The 20,082-nt window shown below is 40.7% G+C and overlaps 1 protein-coding gene across 1 annotated transcript in view; it reads left to right on the top strand.

Annotated features, from left to right (window-relative positions):
* The first annotated feature begins 1,543 nt into the window (after positions 1–1,543).
* The window catches only part of spats2 (spermatogenesis associated serine rich 2), a 28,568-nt gene continuing 10,029 nt past the window's right edge, over positions 1,544–20,082 (top strand). Inside the window, exons 1-9 of the mRNA XM_084068127.1 lie at positions 1,544–1,606; positions 4,841–5,121; positions 6,439–6,518; positions 8,472–8,580; positions 11,513–11,562; positions 12,626–12,851; positions 14,202–14,390; positions 15,097–15,232; positions 17,078–17,136. Coding sequence (XP_083924253.1) covers positions 5,097–5,121; positions 6,439–6,518; positions 8,472–8,580; positions 11,513–11,562; positions 12,626–12,851; positions 14,202–14,390; positions 15,097–15,232; positions 17,078–17,136 — 874 coding nt within the window. The 5' untranslated portion in view covers positions 1,544–1,606; positions 4,841–5,096. The remainder of the gene's footprint in view (positions 1,607–4,840; positions 5,122–6,438; positions 6,519–8,471; positions 8,581–11,512; positions 11,563–12,625; positions 12,852–14,201; positions 14,391–15,096; positions 15,233–17,077; positions 17,137–20,082) is intronic.

The following is a 20,082-nucleotide window of genomic DNA, read 5'->3' as shown; positions in this document are numbered from 1 at the left end:
TATTGAAAAGCTTTCGTTTCCCTTTAAGCAAACATTGTGTCGTGGCAACAATATGACGAATATGCAGAATAAACATGTGAGTTTTAGAAACGTTACATTCATAAAGTCGATGACAAATGATGAGCAGTTGAGTATGTAAACGACCGCCGGGCTGCCGCAGGCAGCAAAACATGCGCACATATTGCCATGTTTTGTGAGAGAAACAAGCAATCAGGTCTAGGAAAACAAGCCCAAAAGAAGCAACTTAATTAGGCCACATGAGCCCCTTTTAAACCTATATGCGTTGGCTATTTGAAAATAGCCGATCTACAAGCTCTCAACGGGTCGTAAAAACTCTTGCAATAAAATGTGGGATATTTGGAATATTTTTTTAAACATTCTAACAACACAAATGCTCCCTGGCTGGCACAGAACATGTTCATGACAATATTTGAGTGGTTTGAATATATATATTATATATATATATATATATATATATATATATATATATATATATATATATATATATATATATATATATATATATATATATATATATATATATATATATATATATATGGGAAGATATATATATGGCAACTGCACTTTGGAAACAAGCCCAAAAAACCGCAACCCGCAACTACCAATATTTACAAGCAACGTTACAGAAAAGGAAGGAAAAGCCCAAAGTCGCTTATAATAAGCCGAGATGGCAACACTGGCACCTACATTGATTCCTGGACCTCGGAAATGACGACGTGGATCTGGGGTTGCCAGGTTCAGAATGTTTCTCACCGGTGTTTTCAAGATAGATAGATAGATAGATAGATATATAGATATATAGATATATAGATTAAACGAATCAGTCAGTTGAATTGAACGCAGTGGCAACAATGAGACACTTATGATCATTTAAACATTCTCCATACAACTTGTGTATAAAATACAATAATGACGTAATATTGCTAGCCTGCACTACCTTGATACCATAATACCATAATAAAGAAAATCAGCTGTCATTGTGAACATGCACAAAGAATAATCTGATTCTCCAGCGAAAGTCTAGTTTTCTAATCTCAGCACTACACACACGCACTTGCGCAAGCACGCACGCACGCACACACACACACACACACACACACACACGCACGCACGCACGCACGCACGCACGCACACACACACACACACGCACGCACGCACGCACGCACGCACGCACGCACGCACGCACGCACACACACACACACATGAAATCAAATATTTTGCCAGTCAGCAAAAATACCATCTAGGTCACTTCAGTTCAATTCCTATACATTTTATTTTAATCTGTATTTTATTTTTATTTTTTTACATCACTGTCAAAACATCTCCAAATAAGAGAGAAAATGAGTTGATGGCAGAATAAATCACAAATCATGGCTTATTCAAAAGTATTATACAATCATGACAAACAAAACTCCATGCCCGCAGCAGCCAGGGAGGTAAACTAAAGCCATTAAAAGGGGAGGGGGGGGGGTGTTTGCCGTCAGACCTGGCAACCCGAGAGGTGTCTGGTGAGGAAAATATTGCAGAGACGCTCTAACGTCAGAACATCACAGCCTGAGAACAAGACGCTGCTGCAGCCTCACAGGTATGGTAAAAACTAACACTCTTTTAACACTGGAGCTTCACAAATGTCCAAGACAAACGCATGTTATTGCACGAGACGAGCTCACAAAGCCGAAGTTAGCTCGTATAACGTTAGTCAGCCGTGTTGAAACCAACGTTACATTGAATAATAAAAAGAAGCGTTTAGCCAGTTGGCTGCTGCTGCTGCTAGCTTAGTAGCTGATGCTGCGCAGAGCAGATTTTCGGGAAAAATGTCTTTATGCGTGGTGAGATGCGTAGAAAATATGGAAATGTGTAAAATTCTAAAGCCTACAAAATGGTGGTCAGTCATTTTTAGTGAGAAAAACGTTAGCAAAGCAGCAAAACCCCCCAGCCTCCAGAGCTGCAGCCAAAATTATGCGAATGAGCTGCCTGGGAATGAAAGACGAAGCCTATGGTTCCCTTTTAAGCAGGGTGTCTGCTGCAGAACCTGGAACAGTCTCACAACTGTCTGGAGGCCCCTCACATCTCTTAAATGCATTTAATTTCATCCACAGTTCATGTTTTAGATCTTATGTTATGCGACAGAGGTCTTACAATCTGCTGATGGACTGTGTGTATCCAAACCCACCAGGTCACACTGACTTGTATTCGCCCTCATTGTCCATTGATGTTTATTTCACTGGTGAAATTGGTCTTATATTTAATATCAATCCGTATCTTAATTGATCTTAGTATATCTTAAATGTAAGTTGTGGCATGATAGATTTTTAACACAGCCTGCAAGTTCTGAAATTAAATGTAGCTGGCAAGTGGCAACTGGTTGTGTATCTTTTATTAGAATGTACTAAATGTTACATCTGAACTGGGCTTTTCCTTAGTTTAATGAAACACACCATTGAACCTAGACTTAAAATACCCCTAAAACACTTAAGCTAAGCCTGGGGGTGTGAAGGATCCAGCGACATCATTCCTTTGGTTTGACTTTGGAATTGGTATATGTGTCATGGAAAATGTTGCATGCTGAAAGTCGGTTAGGCAGATGATTATAATAATGATAACCACAATAATAATCATTAATTAAAAGCATTCCTGGAGTCTAGAAATAAATGTGAATTCCCTGAATGTTGTGAATACATTATCTGCATTCCCTGTCTCTGCATTTAGAATGATTGTGAGTTAACTAGTATATTAATAACCACTTAAGCCTATATACTTCATAATACAGCATAAGCAAAAATAGACATCTAAAGTAATGACATGACCCCAAAAAGTATGGTGTGTGTGTGATTATTTAGTCAAGTGACACCATAGGTTTTCAGACCAGTTATGTCATTCAGGAGTATGGAACCCCTCTCCCATTTCTGTCAACTAGGCATTTTACATCTGTTGTTTAATTTGCTGTCTTCAAATGTTCTTGTATGGTAGCACTTTGTGTTAATCAAGTGCACTAAGTGTTCTTGAAGATTCAAGCACCATCCCTCTTGATAAACATAATAATGTGTCCGAGTCATTGCATGATTACCCTGTCCAGTGTCACTTTGTTGACTGTGCTTATGTGCGTTTGACGTCTACAAAGGTGTGGTGTGGTGGCACGTAACACAGGACTGTGGCATGTGAACACATAATGACGGGGGTGTGGATTTACAAAGTTTACGTTTCCTTTTCCCAAGCTCCTGGTTTAGAAAGAGAAACCTGGTTTGCTTAACGGTAGCCTTGAAGGCAAGCGCTGAGGGGACAAGAAGGGCCGTAATTAAATCTGATTTGGACAAAGCAGCTGTTGGCAGTAAAAGCTGAGGGCACAAACAGAATTAGTAGTGTGGATTCTGTGGAAGATTGGGATCTGTCATGTTGTATCATGTGCATTTGTGCTGCTACTCTGATCAAAGCCCTTTCCTTCATATTGGTATGACAACAGCGAGGTTATTCTGTCAAGCTCCAAATCACTCAAATTCATATAGGCTAAACTGGGACATAGGATGTAACTTCCTAGTTACAGCCTGTTGTAACTAGTTTAGTGTAACAAATGATTAGATTGCAACAGTTCAAATGCTCTTCAGTCTTCACCTTTAACTCCACTGCCCCCTTTCCTTGATATCATTTTGCAGGGTCGATGGTATAGTATCTTACAGACGCAGTGTCATGGTTTTGGCACTTTCTCTGTTTTGCATCCGTCTAAAGGAGTCAACTTCACTTCTCTTGACCACCCATTGTGGTTAAAAATGTGTGAGGATGTCTTGCCTGTGTATTTTCGGTTTCTCATTGTAAGCTGCATGCAAGCCTCTCTGTTAAACAGGTGACACAGCTCTGTTAAGAGGAGACTAAGTAGATGGTGACACTTCAGGTTGAATGTAAAATATTTGGAGAAAAGAAATCGGGCTATAACCCTAACTGAGTGATCTGATCATATTTAGATGGGACTCCAGCTATAAGCTTAATTCATACTTTCTGTAAATATCTCAAGTTCTTTGATATGAATGTCAAATGTGGTAAAGTAGTACTACATTAAGTACTCAAGTACTTAGTATTGTGATGGCATTTTAAAGTGTGTCTCCAGGATGTAAAATCCTTTTGAGCCCAGTCAGGAAATTCCCAGTCAAAATGTTATGGTTGATTCACCATGTGAGCTCAGTGGAACTTCAATGCCTACCAAATAGACCCTGTCATCAATGCCCACCACCCCCATTAGACCACATCATCAATGCCCACAACCGTATTAGACCTGGTCATCAATCAAAGATGTTACAATGGAGGCCAACTTACTTTGAAATGTGAAATGTGTTGCGTTGCCATTGCCAAAGGCAATATTGAGTGCAGATTGTCCACAACAGTGCGCCAGACAGACTTAATCTATTAAAGTCTGTTTTTCATTCTATGTTTTATTGCCAAAGGATGTTGGTGGATGTGCATCGTTACCATTTTTCCGTTTTGTTAAAATATATTGTTCCAGGGACCCCCAGAAGCAAAGATTTGAGTTAAAAAAGAATATATATTCAAAGATTTACACATATTTTCACAATCTTTCAAAAATAGCAGATCTACAAGCTCATAGCACGGCACTCGGTGCCGTGCTATGAGCTTGTAGATCTGCTATTTTTGAATAGCCAAAGTGTAAAATAATGCTTTTTTAGCTGAAATAAAAAAACGACACAGATGCGTTCCAGGTCTTAAAGGTTTATATAGTAATAATTGAAACTTTGTGGTATAACATTTATCCTGACTTGAAACAGTTAATTCATAGACTGCATTTGTGTCTGCTCTTACACTCTTCCCCCAGAATTGGATCAACTTTGTGTAGAACTGAGAAGAGAAGTTGAATCGTAGCCTGGAGAGGAGACCTGATCTTCCGACCTTCTCTTGCCAGCTGTCAGCCACGCTTGGCCTCCAGTCGAAGAGAAGACAACCAACTCCAACACTCCTGCCTCTTTATTTGAAAGTAAACGGAATATCTGAAGGGCTATTTATCATCCTTGACTTGAGAATCTACGAACCCTTTATTGGTTAACGCAGTGTGGAATAGGAGTTTTCCCAACATGGCCAAGAAAAACAGCCAAAATGGTATGTATTTTCTGCATCGGGATTATAAAATGATGAAATAAAATGTTATGTTTTGTACAGTGTACAGTCACTAGTACTACAGTGTATGCTTAGCCACTAAGTATCACATATTTGCTGACTGGCCAGCAGGCAAGAAGAGACCTAATTCCCAAGTAGTTCATATCCTTAAGTCATTTCACATGCGTACGTGTGTGTGTAAACGTGGCCTCGCAGGCGGAGGAGCTACTGTCAGGCCCAAAAGATGTGTGTGTGTGGAGTAATACGTCATAATACATAAATGCATCTGGATGAACCACATTTACAAGAACTCAGATGACATGTTTATTATTATTTATCACTATTAGTTAACTCGTCTCTCTACTCTGACTCTTTCATTTCAGCTATAGTGGGTTTCTTCTTTTTCTTTTTTTCATTCTTGAGAGAAGTGTCCTGCAGCGATCTGCCACATGTTGTTCTTTAGTGACTGTAACTCGGCTGCTTCTGATCTCATTGACATGAGTTTGAATTGACTTATAATTCCATTTCTCTGATGGCATAACGCCTAGAATTGCAGAGTTGTTCTTTATTAACGTTATGTACATTTTTGGTCATTACCCATTCAAATGTGATGGAGATCTTGGTCTTGTTGTGGACAGACTTGATTCATTTGTGAGTATTATCCATCTATCCTATAACATGTTGGTCAGCACTGGGCCTATGATAAAGGTGTTTTCATTAACCTCTTTAAAGCCCTATAAAAAAGTGTTGTGAGCTTGTAGATCAGCTATTTTCAAACATTTTTGAAAATGTTTGCCCAAATCAGAGACACCAGTTTGAAAGTGGTTAATTCCTGGCAATGGTAAGCCACAGGTTTATTTCAGCAGGTGCCATCCAGAGGCCACCTGTAAACAAATGTCTTATTTACATGTCTTCTAATCTCAGCCCATACCACTTTCACTGCATTGCATCAATACTCTCTTTCCTCAACATAATGTTTTGGCAAATATTGCCAGGGGCCATGCAAGGTCACTTTTAGGTTATTTGCGTCTTAGTCTTGAATAATAAAGCTGGGTTACTTGGAAGTGATAGCAGCATACTAAACAATTCATGTGCATATTCAGCTTTTTCAGTGTATGGGGTGGGGTCACCTTATTGTAAAACATTTGCGATCGCAGGTTTAGCCATTACAAATCAATTCAATCCAGGAAACCGCCAGAACATATCTTGGACTAATGGCTGACACAGGTCTTTTGTTTTGCAAATGGAGCCACAGTGGTTTGCAAATCCAACCGGAAGCCCAACAGAAAATAAAGCATTATTTTCTGTCCTTTTTCCCAGATGCTGCTGGGGTGGTGTTCGACACTCACTCAAAAATGGTCATGTCCCAGGGGGGGACGACTGAGAGAATGAAGGAGAAGGTAAGATTTTATTAGATCACTAAACATTGACATACATTAGATCGCTAAACATTGACATACACAAATAGTAGGGTTGTCCGATATTGGCTTTTTTACCGATAACCGATATACCGATATTGTCCAACTCTTAATTACCGATACCGATATCAACCGATACCGATATATGCGGGGATTATTGTGATTAGGGTAAGCTCAAATTTCATATCACACACACCATATACAGTAAGAACTCCTGTAACTTATTTATAAAGCAAAAAAAAAAAAAAAAAAAAAAAGTTTTTTTTTTTTTTTTCAAAAACCGATACCGATATTTTCCCGATATCAATTTTTATGCTAATATCGGCCGATAATATCGGGAGGCCGATAATATCGGACATCCCTAACAAATAGTGTTAATATAACTGCGTACAGCCCATTTGTCTATGTACGGTATTTGTTCACAAAAGGGTTGAAGTTGGAGGAAAAATAAAACAATTTGATCAAAGTTCTGGGCTTTTCATTAACTTGAGCTGAACAGCTAAAAAACATGGAAACAGATTTTTGCAAAGGAAATATGAAGCACATTCCTAGGTGGTTTGAAATAAAGTAGAAAAGTAGCCGATCTGTGTTTGTAGATCGGCTATTTTGGGGCGAGCGTCGCTGTCATACGACAAGAGTATAAATAGAACATTCCTCACACTTATGTCTTTACGTTGTTACCACAGCATTCGACCAACGCAGAGTCTGAATACACAAATCCGATCTGATCACTTGCAAATTAACAGCGTGGACGACAGTCGGTGCTAAAGATCAGATTTGAGAAACTAATCGGATTTGCCAGCAGTCTGAAAAAAAGCCTAAGCATGTCTGTTGATTGGTCTTAGTTCCCAAGTAACAGATCTCAAACTAATGTCTGGGTTCTCATTTGTTGAGCACTCTTTTTTTTTTTTTTTTGTTAAATTAAAGCTGAGGATTTTACAGTGCAGTACGACCGTGTCACTTGCCAAAAAGAACAGATGTAGATGTGTTCATGTTGCCGAGCGGCACCCTCACAGAGTATAAATTAAACGTAATATTGGCTAATTCAAGTTGGTCATAAATCTACCTCAGGGAACTCGGTAGCGCGCATAAATTGTCCCACAAATTGTCCCCGCCAGATATTAGCATGGTATCACGTTTTCATTAAAGGGGTTTCTGTATGCTTTACCTTGTATATGGAAGAAAATACTTGGGATCCAAACATGTACTTGAGTGAATACTCATTAACACATTAATGCTAGAGTTTCTGATTCTACAAAATGTCTTCTTAATTTTTTGAAAAAAACTATGTTGCTATACGTATATCAGAGGTTCTCAAACGTTTTCATGTCAAGGACCTCCAAAAGTATATGTATTTGGCGGCGGACCCCCATCTCAGAATATTTAGTTCCAGGGACCCTCAGAGGCAAAGATTTGAGTTCAAAATGTGTGCTTTAGATTTTTTTTTTTAAATAGCAGATCTACAAGCTCGTAGCGTGGCACTCGGTGCCGTGCTATGAGCTTGTATATATGCTATTTTTGAATAGCCAAAGTATGAAATAATGGTTTAAGTGGTTACACAGATGCGTTCCCGTTTTTTAATGGGTTAAACCATAAACGATTAGAAAACATTTAAATTAAAACTGGTTTTATAGGCTTTTTCCTTGTCATTTAAAATAACACTAACAAATTAAAATATAAGTTGTCTCGTCCCGTGATGACACCTTTCAACTCGCTGAACATTCAGATTTTGAGACCAAATGCATGCACACATGCGCAACACTGCCACGCATGCTCACACACACGCATGTATACTGTATGTACTAAGGAAAAGATGCCTGATTCTTTCGTAAAGTGGAAGTTTTTCAGTGTAATTTGAGAGGGTTCTGTAGCAGTGATATTGATGCTGAACCTGTTCCTCTTACTGTTGATTTGTTTTATTTGTCTGTTATACAGATCAGCGCTGTCAGGGCCGTCGTTCCCAACAAAAGCAACAATGAGATCGTCCTGGTGTTGCAGCATTTTGAGAACAGCGTTGACAAAGCTGTCCAAGCTTTCTTAGAAGGTATGGATGACAACCTAACCTGAAGGTTTGACTGATTGGCCTACAAAGACTGCCCCTTAAGCTCAAACCGAAGATTGTCATGCTAGCTGTGGAAGCAGTGTCTCGTGTTTTAACTGTATATCGTTGCTGTCGGGCAGAAACCTATCTCCATATTACGCACAACTAACTTTTAACGATTTTTTTCGTGAATGAATGTCCTACTTCGTCATACAAGAGTGTTGCTCAAAAGTAGTGAAAAATAGCAGTTGTCACTACTTTTTAAATATTTTCTTTGCATTATAATACAAGGAATTTGGACATGGTTTTCAGGTTTCAGGTTTCTACCCGACAGTAACGATATGTAGGTAAATCACCTCACATCCTCTTCTTTTTATGTCGTGGCTCCGTAAGACACTAGCCATCTATAAGACCATCTGTCTGTCTGTCTGTCTGTCGCTAATCTGCTGGACCGATCAGTGCCAAAAGAACTTTGTGCATACTGCCAGTAGGCCAACTCGGTACCTAAAATGGAACTAGAACTACAACTCAATGCTCCACTGCAAATCCACTCTTTCAAAGTGCAGATAGAGAACAGAAGGCTTGGATGACAGAAACAGTCAGTCTCCATATTGACATTATCATCAATATGTTGTCAGAGATCCACATGGGAGGAAGCCACATTGTTATTAGATCCTGTCTTGTTTTATTACTGACTTTGTTTTTCCTCGCTGCCGACTAAAACCCCCCCCATTTGGATCAATATAATGCAATCCATTCTAATCTGAGATGACCTAAAGCACATTTAAACTTTGGTAGATGTTTGTGTTGGGTTGTGTAGTAACTTGCCATGGTGTAACTCCAAATATTGGCGAGATATCTTCAATAGTACTGTCCGTAAATACAAATTGATGATCCAATGAATTCTCCCCCATTGAGTTTCCTTACATGCTGAAAGAGGTCTCATGATCTCATCGTCACACTTTAGCACACAAACAAGCAATCTCAGGTCATGTATGATTCCCAAACCGAAATCTTGTGTTTATTATTGCGAGTATAATCAAATCAAATCAAATCAAAGTTTATTTATATAGCACATTTCACAAAGTGCTGTACAGGTAAAAACACACAACAAAGAGCAAACAATGCAAAGTAAACAGACGTAGCATACAAAAATTAAGTGCAATTAAAAACAAAACAAACATTAGCACCAGTCAATGGAGAGACTGGGATACATCAGATGGCACTGTAGGCCAAGAAGTGATGATAGTACATTTATCAATTATTGTAAACGGACAATAAAAACACTGGAGGCTGGTTTTGTAGTTTTATACACTATAGGGCATCGGCCGATGCTCTTTCGGAAAGCACGCAATTGAGCGTTATCAGAGTACTTAGTGCAGTTGCACTTGAAGGCGAGTCTATGACGTCGGTACTGTGATGTAATAATGATGACACCAGGGATTTCCATATATGGGCATACAAGGGACATACAGTAGACAGACAGACAGGTACACAGAGATTTGTGCAGAACTGCTGATCCGACCGACTTCCCACTGGGCACTGCACTCCCATGGGTCCTCAGTGATAACACACTAAGTTTGAATTCGGTTGGTTGAACGGTTCTCGAGATACACAAAGGAGACTCTCTCTCACTCACTCACTCACTCACTCACACACACACACACACACACACACACACACACACACACACACACACACACACACACACACACACACACACACACACACACACTTGCCGATGCACGCGCTGAGTTTGAAGTCGGCCGGTCCCATATATGCACATGACCATATATGATATTTGCCTGATGAAGACCTAGAAGGTCGAAACGTTGCATAAATAAAATGTGAGGTATTTTTGGAGCTTGAGAACCGTGTGCGGACTTTCTTCTTCTTTTTCTTGATTCTTCCCTTGATGTCCAGCACCTGGCCTAAATGCAGGTGTGGGATGTGCACACAATCTTCTCTGTGAACGGATCTATGGCTCTGGACAACCGGATGTCCATATAGGCGGGGTTATATGGGTTTGTTTATGGTTATGTTTGAGTCATAGTGACATGCTTATATGAGTCAGAGTGACGTGGTCAGCCCGCCCACCCTTTGTGTACTAAAAGGGTGATTTAAAAGTGTTTCATAAGAGCAAGGTAACTACCCTAAGGTAACAACTCCTAGGTAACTACCCAGGGGTAACAACTGCTAGGTCACAACCCACAGAAACAAAGTTTAACCACTTCAACCCTAGCGTCCTTATTCTAAGCATGTCATAATAGGTGAACATTCATCATATAATAGGTGATCATTCAGAAATATGCGAACATTTCGATGAAAATAATGATCTACATGCTTGCAACTTTGTGAGCTTGTAGATTGGCTATTTTCGGCCGAGAGATTTGATGTAGAGGGGAAAAAGGAGGGGGCCAAGGATAGAGCCCCAGGGGACCTCGGTCAACAAAGTATATAGGTTTTGAGTGGTTCATTGTGGTTTAAACCTGAATTGACATTCGCTTGCATTGTGTGATCTACCTCATTGGACTCCTTCCAGAAACACATTTAGCAGTATTCTCTTACTGAGTGCAGCGCTCCAATCAGACCTGCGTTCTCACCACGCAGTCTGTTATTACTGCAGCTCTTTGAGACGCATGCCTTCTTTCATAGTTGCTGTGGCTTGCGTCACTGGTCAGGTACAATACAATGAAGTGTTGGTTCAGTGCCGGTAGGTTAATTATAGAACAAGAATGATGTCTGCCTCCGTCACAACTATGTTTGTCCTTTATTTACATAGTTACAGTAAACGACACCTCGGGGCTAATCGGATAATGAGAGGTTTTCCAAAGCTTTCATGTCCTGTGCAATAAAAGCGCAAGATCCTGGATAGACACTTGAAATATGTGATCTGTCTTTGAGTGAGTTCCCTCTGTTTTCCTTTCCACTCCAGGCAGTGCAGTTGAGATCCTGAAGGAATGGAATGTTACCGGTAAAAAGAAGGTAATGCAACGGCCGACTATTTATTTATTTCTGTATTTATGATCTGTGGTTGACTCTCGCCCACGTTGAATATCTCTAGGAATTCCCATTGTTCTACTGTTTGACATTCTTTCTTTTCATCTTTAAAGTCATCTGTGCTTCATACTGTCTTCACTGGATGGCTGAACCTGTGTTTTGGCAACACTCTTGAACCAACTTCCTGTTGGTATAGAGCAGATCTCACTCTCAGCCTTTTTAATTTCAAGGACCCCCATCTTGACATAGCCCACAGACCCCCATTTGATAGCTTTTTGTTTTAAATCTCTGAGGCCCACTGTAAATTCCCCTGTGTTAATTTAAAATCTAAATGTCTCCATAGGAGACCAGGGAGACCAAATGCAACCACCCTAATTGTTTAAGTTATAATGTATCAACATACTCTACCATACAGATTGGACAAAATAAAATGTTATTCACACACATAACAATTACGTAATGGAGCTTTAGCTCTGAGAGTGTAAAAATGGAACCAAATGGACGCTTACGGGTGCATTTGGTTCCATTTGTACACTCGTGAGTTACAGCCCCATAAGGTTCCATTGCGATCCCTGGGGTGCATCTCAGGTCCTTAAATTAAATCCTCTTTTCCTACACTTGCGACATTTTGTTTAGAGAAGTGGGGCGTAAAGTCCTCTGAAGTGTCATGTCGGATGACAACAACACAGGTGATATGCCCCCTCCCTTGTAGGGGAGATATATTGCCAGCTGGAGGGGCGGGTCATCACACATCATGCTGTTCAGCTTGGAAAGACTTCCTGGTAGCAAGCACTTGGGTTTCCTACGTCCTACCTCCTCAGTGATGCTTCCTAATTCTGCTTCCTAATTCTATTTCCTGTCCTTCGAGCAGGTATAAGAGATTTGACACGAGTAGTAAAATGGACAGCCAACTTCAACCTCCTATAGGAGTTAGGATATAGGAGATAGGACAGATCAGAATAGAGAATCAGCGGTATAGATGCCCAAAAAAAGTGATTAATCAAAGACGTTGGCGTTTATTTTTTGACGTTGATGCCTTCCATTTCAGCCTAAGAAGAAGAAGAAGCCCAAACTCCAGGCGGACCCAACCCCCACCCCCCCACCAGAGGATGCACAGCCCGAAGAGGAAAAGGACGAGGAGGAAGTGAACGGTTTCCATGCAAACGGCTCGGTGGTGGACGGAGAGTCACTGGACTCTCTGAGCGAGCAGTTGGACTCTGCCTCTCTGGACGCGGCCGAGCTGGACTCTGAACCCGCCACTTCCGAAACTACAGGTGATGAAAAAAGAAAAAAGCCCCCCGTCTCCACGGGGGTTTGGGTGTCTTTCTGCTAATCTGCTTGAGTATTTTGTCTTTGTATAAATATTAATATCACGATTATTTCGGATAATTTGTGTTACGGCAAATAAAGTCCAATATCCCAAAGGGAGAGATCCTACGCAGATACAAACAAAGAGAATGTCCAATCGATATTCCCGCAGTCGTTAACTTATTGAAGCACTGTGCTTCAGCCTATACAGCAAAACATCTGTCGGGCGGAAACCTCATATGTCCGAAACTTACTTTTCAGGATTAAAATTCAAAAATGGCAAAAGTAGCAGATTAACAAGCTCAAAATGCCTCGCTTCAAGCGTGTGGATCTGCCACTTTTGATGCTTTGTGTGACACTGTAGGATGATCAAGTAGGGCGTTCATTTACGAACAAAATAATATGGAAGGCCTGGGCCATAGCGTGACGGTCCAGGCACCCTAGGCTGCAATGCCAGCCTGACGGCGCGTTGCGGGTTCGACTCCCGTTCCCGACGACCTTTGCTGCGTGTCACCCCCTTATCTCTCTCCCCATTTCCTGTCAGCCTACTTTCCCTATCCCTCTCTAAATAAAGGCATAAAAAGCCACAAAAAAAATTGGAGATAAGAGGTTTCTGCCCCGACGAAAATGAAAAGGAACGTACTGTACCAGGGAACCTTTGTAGTTTCTCTCTCTCTTGGCTTCTTCTTGATTCTCAGTTTCTGTCCGTCTTTGTTTGGCGTCTGGTAAGAACATCATGTGCTCCCCTCTGCCTTGCCCACACTAATTGTTGCACCTGTGCACCTGTGCTCCCTGTATAGACAACCTGTGCTGTGTCTATCTAATGCCCGCCAGCAAGTGTCTAGATATAGCATAATAACATGCCAGCAACAAAACATACATAAATAGCTCCTACAATTGGGTTATGGCACTGAAGCGTGTATATATACTGTATGAGTTTCTCTTGAAACATGCCCATATAAATCAAAGGATTGGGCAAACAAAACGGCTCTTTTTAATTTTGCTTCCCCTAATTTCGACCTTTCTCTGTGCAAAACGTTTTCGACCTTTCTCTGTGCAAAACTTTTTTTTCCTCTTTTTTTTTTCAAGAATATTGCCTTAATGGGGGTGAAGCTTAATTAAATGTTCACACAATGGTGCCTCAAGCCGTCATATTATGGAGTACAATGCTTAATGTATACTCTGTCGTACGACAGCTGATCTACAAGCTCACAACATGTGTACGGCAAAGTGTAAATCGGACTTCACTTGGGACTTTAGATCGACGTACAGTTTGTGCATGCTAAATGTTCTATTGTCATGGGTCTTCCTTGCAGCTGCAGAGGCAGAAAGTCCCAGCAGCAGCATCGCGCCCCCGACCTCCACCACTCCCCAAGGAGGGAGAAATCACCAGGGTTCCAGAGGAGGTGGCAAGAACAGACACAGAGCAGGCTCCAACTCCTCCTCCTCCTCACTGCTCACTACTGACAGCAGCCAACACACAACATCTGGAAACAAGAAGATAGGTTAGACACCTGATGTAGCTCTGAGCTCTCTCTAACACTATGTCAGAGGCTATGCATTTCCTCATTGACCAGGTTTAAGATGTCTATCACATGGCCTACACTTTAGTAAAAAATAAAGTACATACTTTTGCTAATTGCTACTCACAAACAAAGAAACGGAGGTTGTTGAAAGCCTTTTCTCCGCAGTGGGAAGACTTTCAGAACCCCACCTTTTGTGTAAAATAGACTTTTTATTTTCTATAAAATAAAATAGATCTCTGGGCTCTGTACTACTATACTAGGTCAGTTCCTTTTTTCACTCTACACCAAAATCTCTTTGCTGAAAATAGCTGGTCTACAAGCTCACAGCGTGCCGCAAGCTTATGCATTGGCTATTTTCACCAAATATTCATTTAATATGACATGCCCAGAATTGTGGCGCTATACAGCTGTTCATGTGGTTAACTCAGAACTGTGTGTTGTTTAGCCCATTAAGACCTGGAACGCATCTGTGTCACTTTAGATTTCTTTGGCTATTCAAAAATAGCAGATATACAAGCTCATAGTGCCGCGCTATGAGCTTGTAGATCTGCTATTTTTGAAAAATCTTGAAAACTTTTTTTTTTAGATAAAAAAAAAAAACTGTTAGGATTTAGAAAACATTTTTAAGAATCGCCTCAGGTCTTAATGGGTTAGTCATGAAGTTTGTGGGTTCTCTGCCCTTCAGCGTCCAACATCGACCGCTCTGTGAAGGACCTGCAGAGATGTGCCGCCTCATTGACCCGCTACAGGATGGTGGTTAAAGATGAGATGGACACCTCCATCAAGAGGATGAAGCAGACGTTTGCTGAACTGCAGAGCTGGTACATTTCTCCTTTTCCAAAACTTTCAGTATCTCTGTCACCTGAAAGTGGGTCAAATTCTGTCTATCGTACTTTACTTGAGTATTTCCAATTTCCAATACTTTTACTTCTACTCCACTACATCTCAGAGGCAAATATTGTACTTTTACTCCACTACATTTACTTGAAAACTTTAGTTACTAGTTACTTTTCAGATATAAATTATGATATAATGAAACATACATTAACCACTTTAAACCTATTTTATACCTAGGCTATTTGAAAATAGCCGATCTACAAGCTTGATGCGACGCGTTGTGAGCTTGTAGATCGGCTATTTTCAAATATTTTAGTACTTTTACTTTTGGTACTTTAAGTACATTTTGATGCCAATACTTTTGTACTTTTACTCAAGTACATTTTTTATTCTGGACTTTTACTTGTAACAGTATTTTTATATTGCAGTTTTGGTACTTTTACTTAAGTAAAGAATTTGGGTACTTTTTCCACCACTGCCTGTTGTTCAATCACTCAATAATCTGTCAATCACCTAATTGTTTGTCATCAACCGATAGTCGTTCAATCTCTTCATAGTCTGACAATCACCTAATATGTCTGTTTTATCACCTTATAGTGTGTCAATCACCCCATATTCTGTCAAATCTCCTGATAAATCTGTCGCCATGATGGGAAACAGTGGCCTGCACCCTCCCACATGACCAATTGTATGGGTCAGTCAGCAGTGCCTCAGATGACTCAGACTAATCTGTTGCTGGTGATTGACGAGCTATCAGAGTCTGGGGCTGACATGACCTGGGTTGTTCCTCTCACATTATCTCCTCTGTGTTCCATAGTGTTTGTACTCATCTGTTTAGTTTACCTAAGCAGTCTAGGAAAAGTGCTTTTAAAGGTTCCAATGTCCATCGGTGAATCAAAGTGCGTTTTGCTTACCTTTGCTCAACATGATGACATTATGATAGTGTTGCATGTTCTTATGAAACTGAACCCGCCCTATGGTTAGAATGTTACTGTGAAATGAAAGTTAAGTGTATCACATGTAACCTGCTCCTTCAGAGAAACCACCACATTGTGCAAGTGGTTGACATCTTAACTCATTCACTGCCAGAATAAATGCATAACTTTTCAAGTAGTCACAGAATATTTATCTCTAGTATGATCGATCCCCCCTTTCGTTGCCAATCACGGGGGGGGTTACTTTCACTGTGCTTCTGCGAAAAAATAAAGAAAATGTCATCGCGACCCCCCGTTCACTTCTTGTCAAAAATACATAGTAAAACACAGGAGGCGAGATACAGGCGATTTCCAAAATACGTTAACCAGGAAGTGAATGGAGCAGTAAATCTTGGGATTTCCCAAATACGTTAACCAGGAAGTGAATGGAGCAGTACACCTTGGGATCGCGTGATCGCCTGGTTCTGTGTGCATCTGGGGATGAAATGGTCACTCATGTGTAAGCGAAGAGTGCCCTCTAGTGGAAACACCAAAAAACACAAAAAGTCGTAAAAGTCATCCTTGGCAGTCTGGGCCTTAGGAAAAAAGTCGTAAAAATCGTCCTTGGCAGTGAGTCAATTGGAAATGTTTTGTTCATTACCCACTTAAACCATAAACACTAAGATGACCAGTGTCCCCCAGGGCTCTATACTAATTCCCCTCCTTTTCCTCCTCTACACAATGTTCGCCCCCAAAATAAGGACGCTAGGGTTCCAGTGGTTAATATATCTGGGTTCCAGCCTGACTGAAAGTGCAAATTCTGCCTCATCTTTGGAAAGTAAATAATATCCCTTTTTACCCCTCCCTCTCTCTCTCCCCCCCCCCCCCCCTCTCTCTCTCTCTCTCTCTCTCCAGTTTAATGGACAGAGAAGTAACTCTGATGGCAGAAATGGACAAAGTCAAAGCAGAGGCCAGTGAGTACATCTCTCTTGAAGTATTTGCTCTCAACTCAAATGCCGTGTGTGACTGACGTATACATGCACGTACACGCCACACCACGCCTGCGGGCCCCAGCACTCTGACACATTGAGGAAATGTTTGAAACGTCACAACTAGGGGTGTGCCGATACACTAATTTCACGAAACGATACGATACGATATTTGGCTCACAACTTCGATACGATTTCGATACGATACGATACGCACTTTTTTTATTATGAAAATATATGGAGGAGAAAAAAAGAAAATGCAAACAAATAATTCTGTTTTTGCATTATTCAGACATGCAAACTTGTAGCTTTTCAGCTACAATAGCCGTTTTGAATTCAAATAGTATGACACCTGACCCGAAAAAAAAAAATGTTGTCACTCTTTTCACTTCGGGGCCGTTTGCATGCCTGATTATTATGATTGTAAAAAAAAAAAAAAAAAAAAAAAAAAATTTTTTTTTTTTTCGAAAACGAAATTTTTTTTTTCCAAAACGATACATATCGTCGCGAAAACGTATCGCGATATATCGCGGGACGATATATCGGCACACCCCTAGTCACAACTATTACAGAGTTGCCGTTTGCTGAATCTGAGCACAGTCAAGACGTTGTAAAACAGCTACAACAAGCCATTTGCAAATATGTAAGTGGTGCCCCTCAGGGCCTCGCTATACCGGGAACATACGTGTGTGTGCGCGTGTGTGTGTGTACTTGTATTACTATACTTGTGAGGGCCAAATGTCCCCACAAGTAAAGTAGAATTTGAGGAATGGACATTGTGAGGACAATTTTCTTGTCCTTGCAAAAGAAATCATTTAATGGTTAAAATTATTTTTAGAGTTGGGCGTACAATTAGGAAAAGATTCAGATTGGGTTAAGGTGAGGCATTTAGGGGTCAGGGTTGGCATTTTGCCAATTCATACCGAAAATAACTGATCTACAAACTCACAACGTGTGATGAGCACACCGACACACAACTAATTAGAACTCAGGTTTTAGGGTTTTAGGGTAAACATGGCATTCCTAAAATTGCTGTTCTAAAATGTTGATGTCCACACAAGTATAGTCATACGTGTGTGTGTGTGTGTGTGTGTGTGTGTGTGTGTGTGTGTGTGTGTGTGTGTGTGTGTGTGTGTGTGTGTGTGTGTGTGTGTGTGTGTGTGTGTGTGTGTGTGTGTGTGTGTGTGTGTGTGTGTGTGTGTGTTTGTGTGTAACATGACAGAGCAAGAGTGCATATTTCCAGAAGTAGGCCATTGTGGGTTCTTGTGTCCTCTGCAGTGTAGGGTTGTTGTGCGTTCTGGGTGAATAGTGTCAGGTGTCGGGGGAACCTCAATGCTGCCTTTGTGTGAGGTGTGTTCAGGGAATGGTGGTTGGGGGGGGGGGGGGGCTCCACTACCTGCTTTGACATTACAAAACCCCACATTCCTCCAAATGTACCAGGCTTCTTCTTCCCACTAATCTCTTCCTCTGTTGTAGATCTGTGTCAGTGTGGCTGTTTCCCTTCTTTGTGTTGTGTCAGTCGCCGCGGGTCGTCCACAAACGCACAATCAGAAAAGTTGAAGTGTCTTTTATCCTGTTTGTCCTCCTGTGGTCAAATCATGTTCAGAATAGAAGCCAAACGTCTGGGTCCATGTCGATCCTGAATTTGTAGAGTCCCAGACCACCGACTACAGATGATTTAATGGTTATTTTGTTCAAAATCTTTTATGATTTTTATTTAACCACTTAAGCTCTATAAAAAAGAAATCTGCACGCTATCTGTGTTGAGAGCTTGCAAAGATTTTGAAACCGTTTAAAAATGTCCACCTATAATGACATTGGGGCACATTGGCTGCATAACTGCCAATACAAAATAATGGCTGATATACATGGGACCGATGTATCGGGTCTGGCTCTGTTTACTGCCCAGGATATCTGTGAAAACTCCACACAAACTGTCCTACACAGTAAAGTCATAGTGTAGGACAGTCTGAGTAACTTTTTTTATTTTTGCAATATTTATTCATGGCATATTTTTCACATTCCACTAAATGTGTTGTGGAATCACTTCTCTAAATTCTATGTTTCGTTGCAAGTGTCTGCCTCTACACTCCGGCCAAAATGATGCAGGCACTCATGGGATGTGCCTTGGAACCAGAAATGTCTTTTTTTTTCTCTTACATTTTTATTTAAGCCAGCAGCAAACACAAGCTGTGAACAGATGCTATAATGACCACGTAGCTACCAGATGTTGCCAAAATCACTCCAAAGGCGAAGTTACACAGTATGACTTTATCTCTGAAGAATGTACAAATATGAACTCATGGACCAAGAATTTTACTGTGTAATAATCTAGCGGTCATAAAAGCCTGACATCGCAGTACAGATGTCATAGATGACTGACGTCACAGTACTGATGTCATAGATCACTGATTATGGCTGTCACGATTACACATTTAAGTTGATGATTAATTGTCATTTGATATTCTTTGAAAATATGACATTTTTTAACATGGAATTGATTATGCAAAAATGGCAGTGGCTCAGGAGGTAGACCGGCCGTCTTGGAATCCAAAGGTTCCAGGTTCGATCCCCGGGCTCCTATGTCAGCGTTAGAAATTAAGCTTCTAAGTATTCTCTATAGTCTTTGTATAGTCTAAACAGTAAAGTCTACCAAAAAATTGTGGTGTGGCTAAATGGGACCTTGCCTAACCAGTAAGGTTAAAGTGCTGTGATTTTAAAGATAGCCTGCACTCCTGATCTGATCTCTGATGTTGTTGTTTCATCCAAAGACTATTTTACGGTGCCAAGATACCAAAACTCTTTAGCCCTTTGCAGTGCTATGGAGATCTGAACCACACACACACAGTCTGTAAAAGGTCACATTTTGCGATTGCATTTCAGTGGTTCAAGGGTAAACACACACGCATCAATGCTCTTTTGAGTCCAAAG

The sequence above is a fragment of the Gymnoscopelus microlampas genome, assembly GCF_963454915.1.
Source record: "Gymnoscopelus microlampas genome assembly, chromosome: 10".
NCBI lineage: Eukaryota > Metazoa > Chordata > Actinopteri > Myctophiformes > Myctophidae > Gymnoscopelus > Gymnoscopelus microlampas.
The sequence above is the reverse complement of the archived record's forward strand: the minus strand, read 5'-3'. Positions and strand labels throughout refer to the sequence as shown.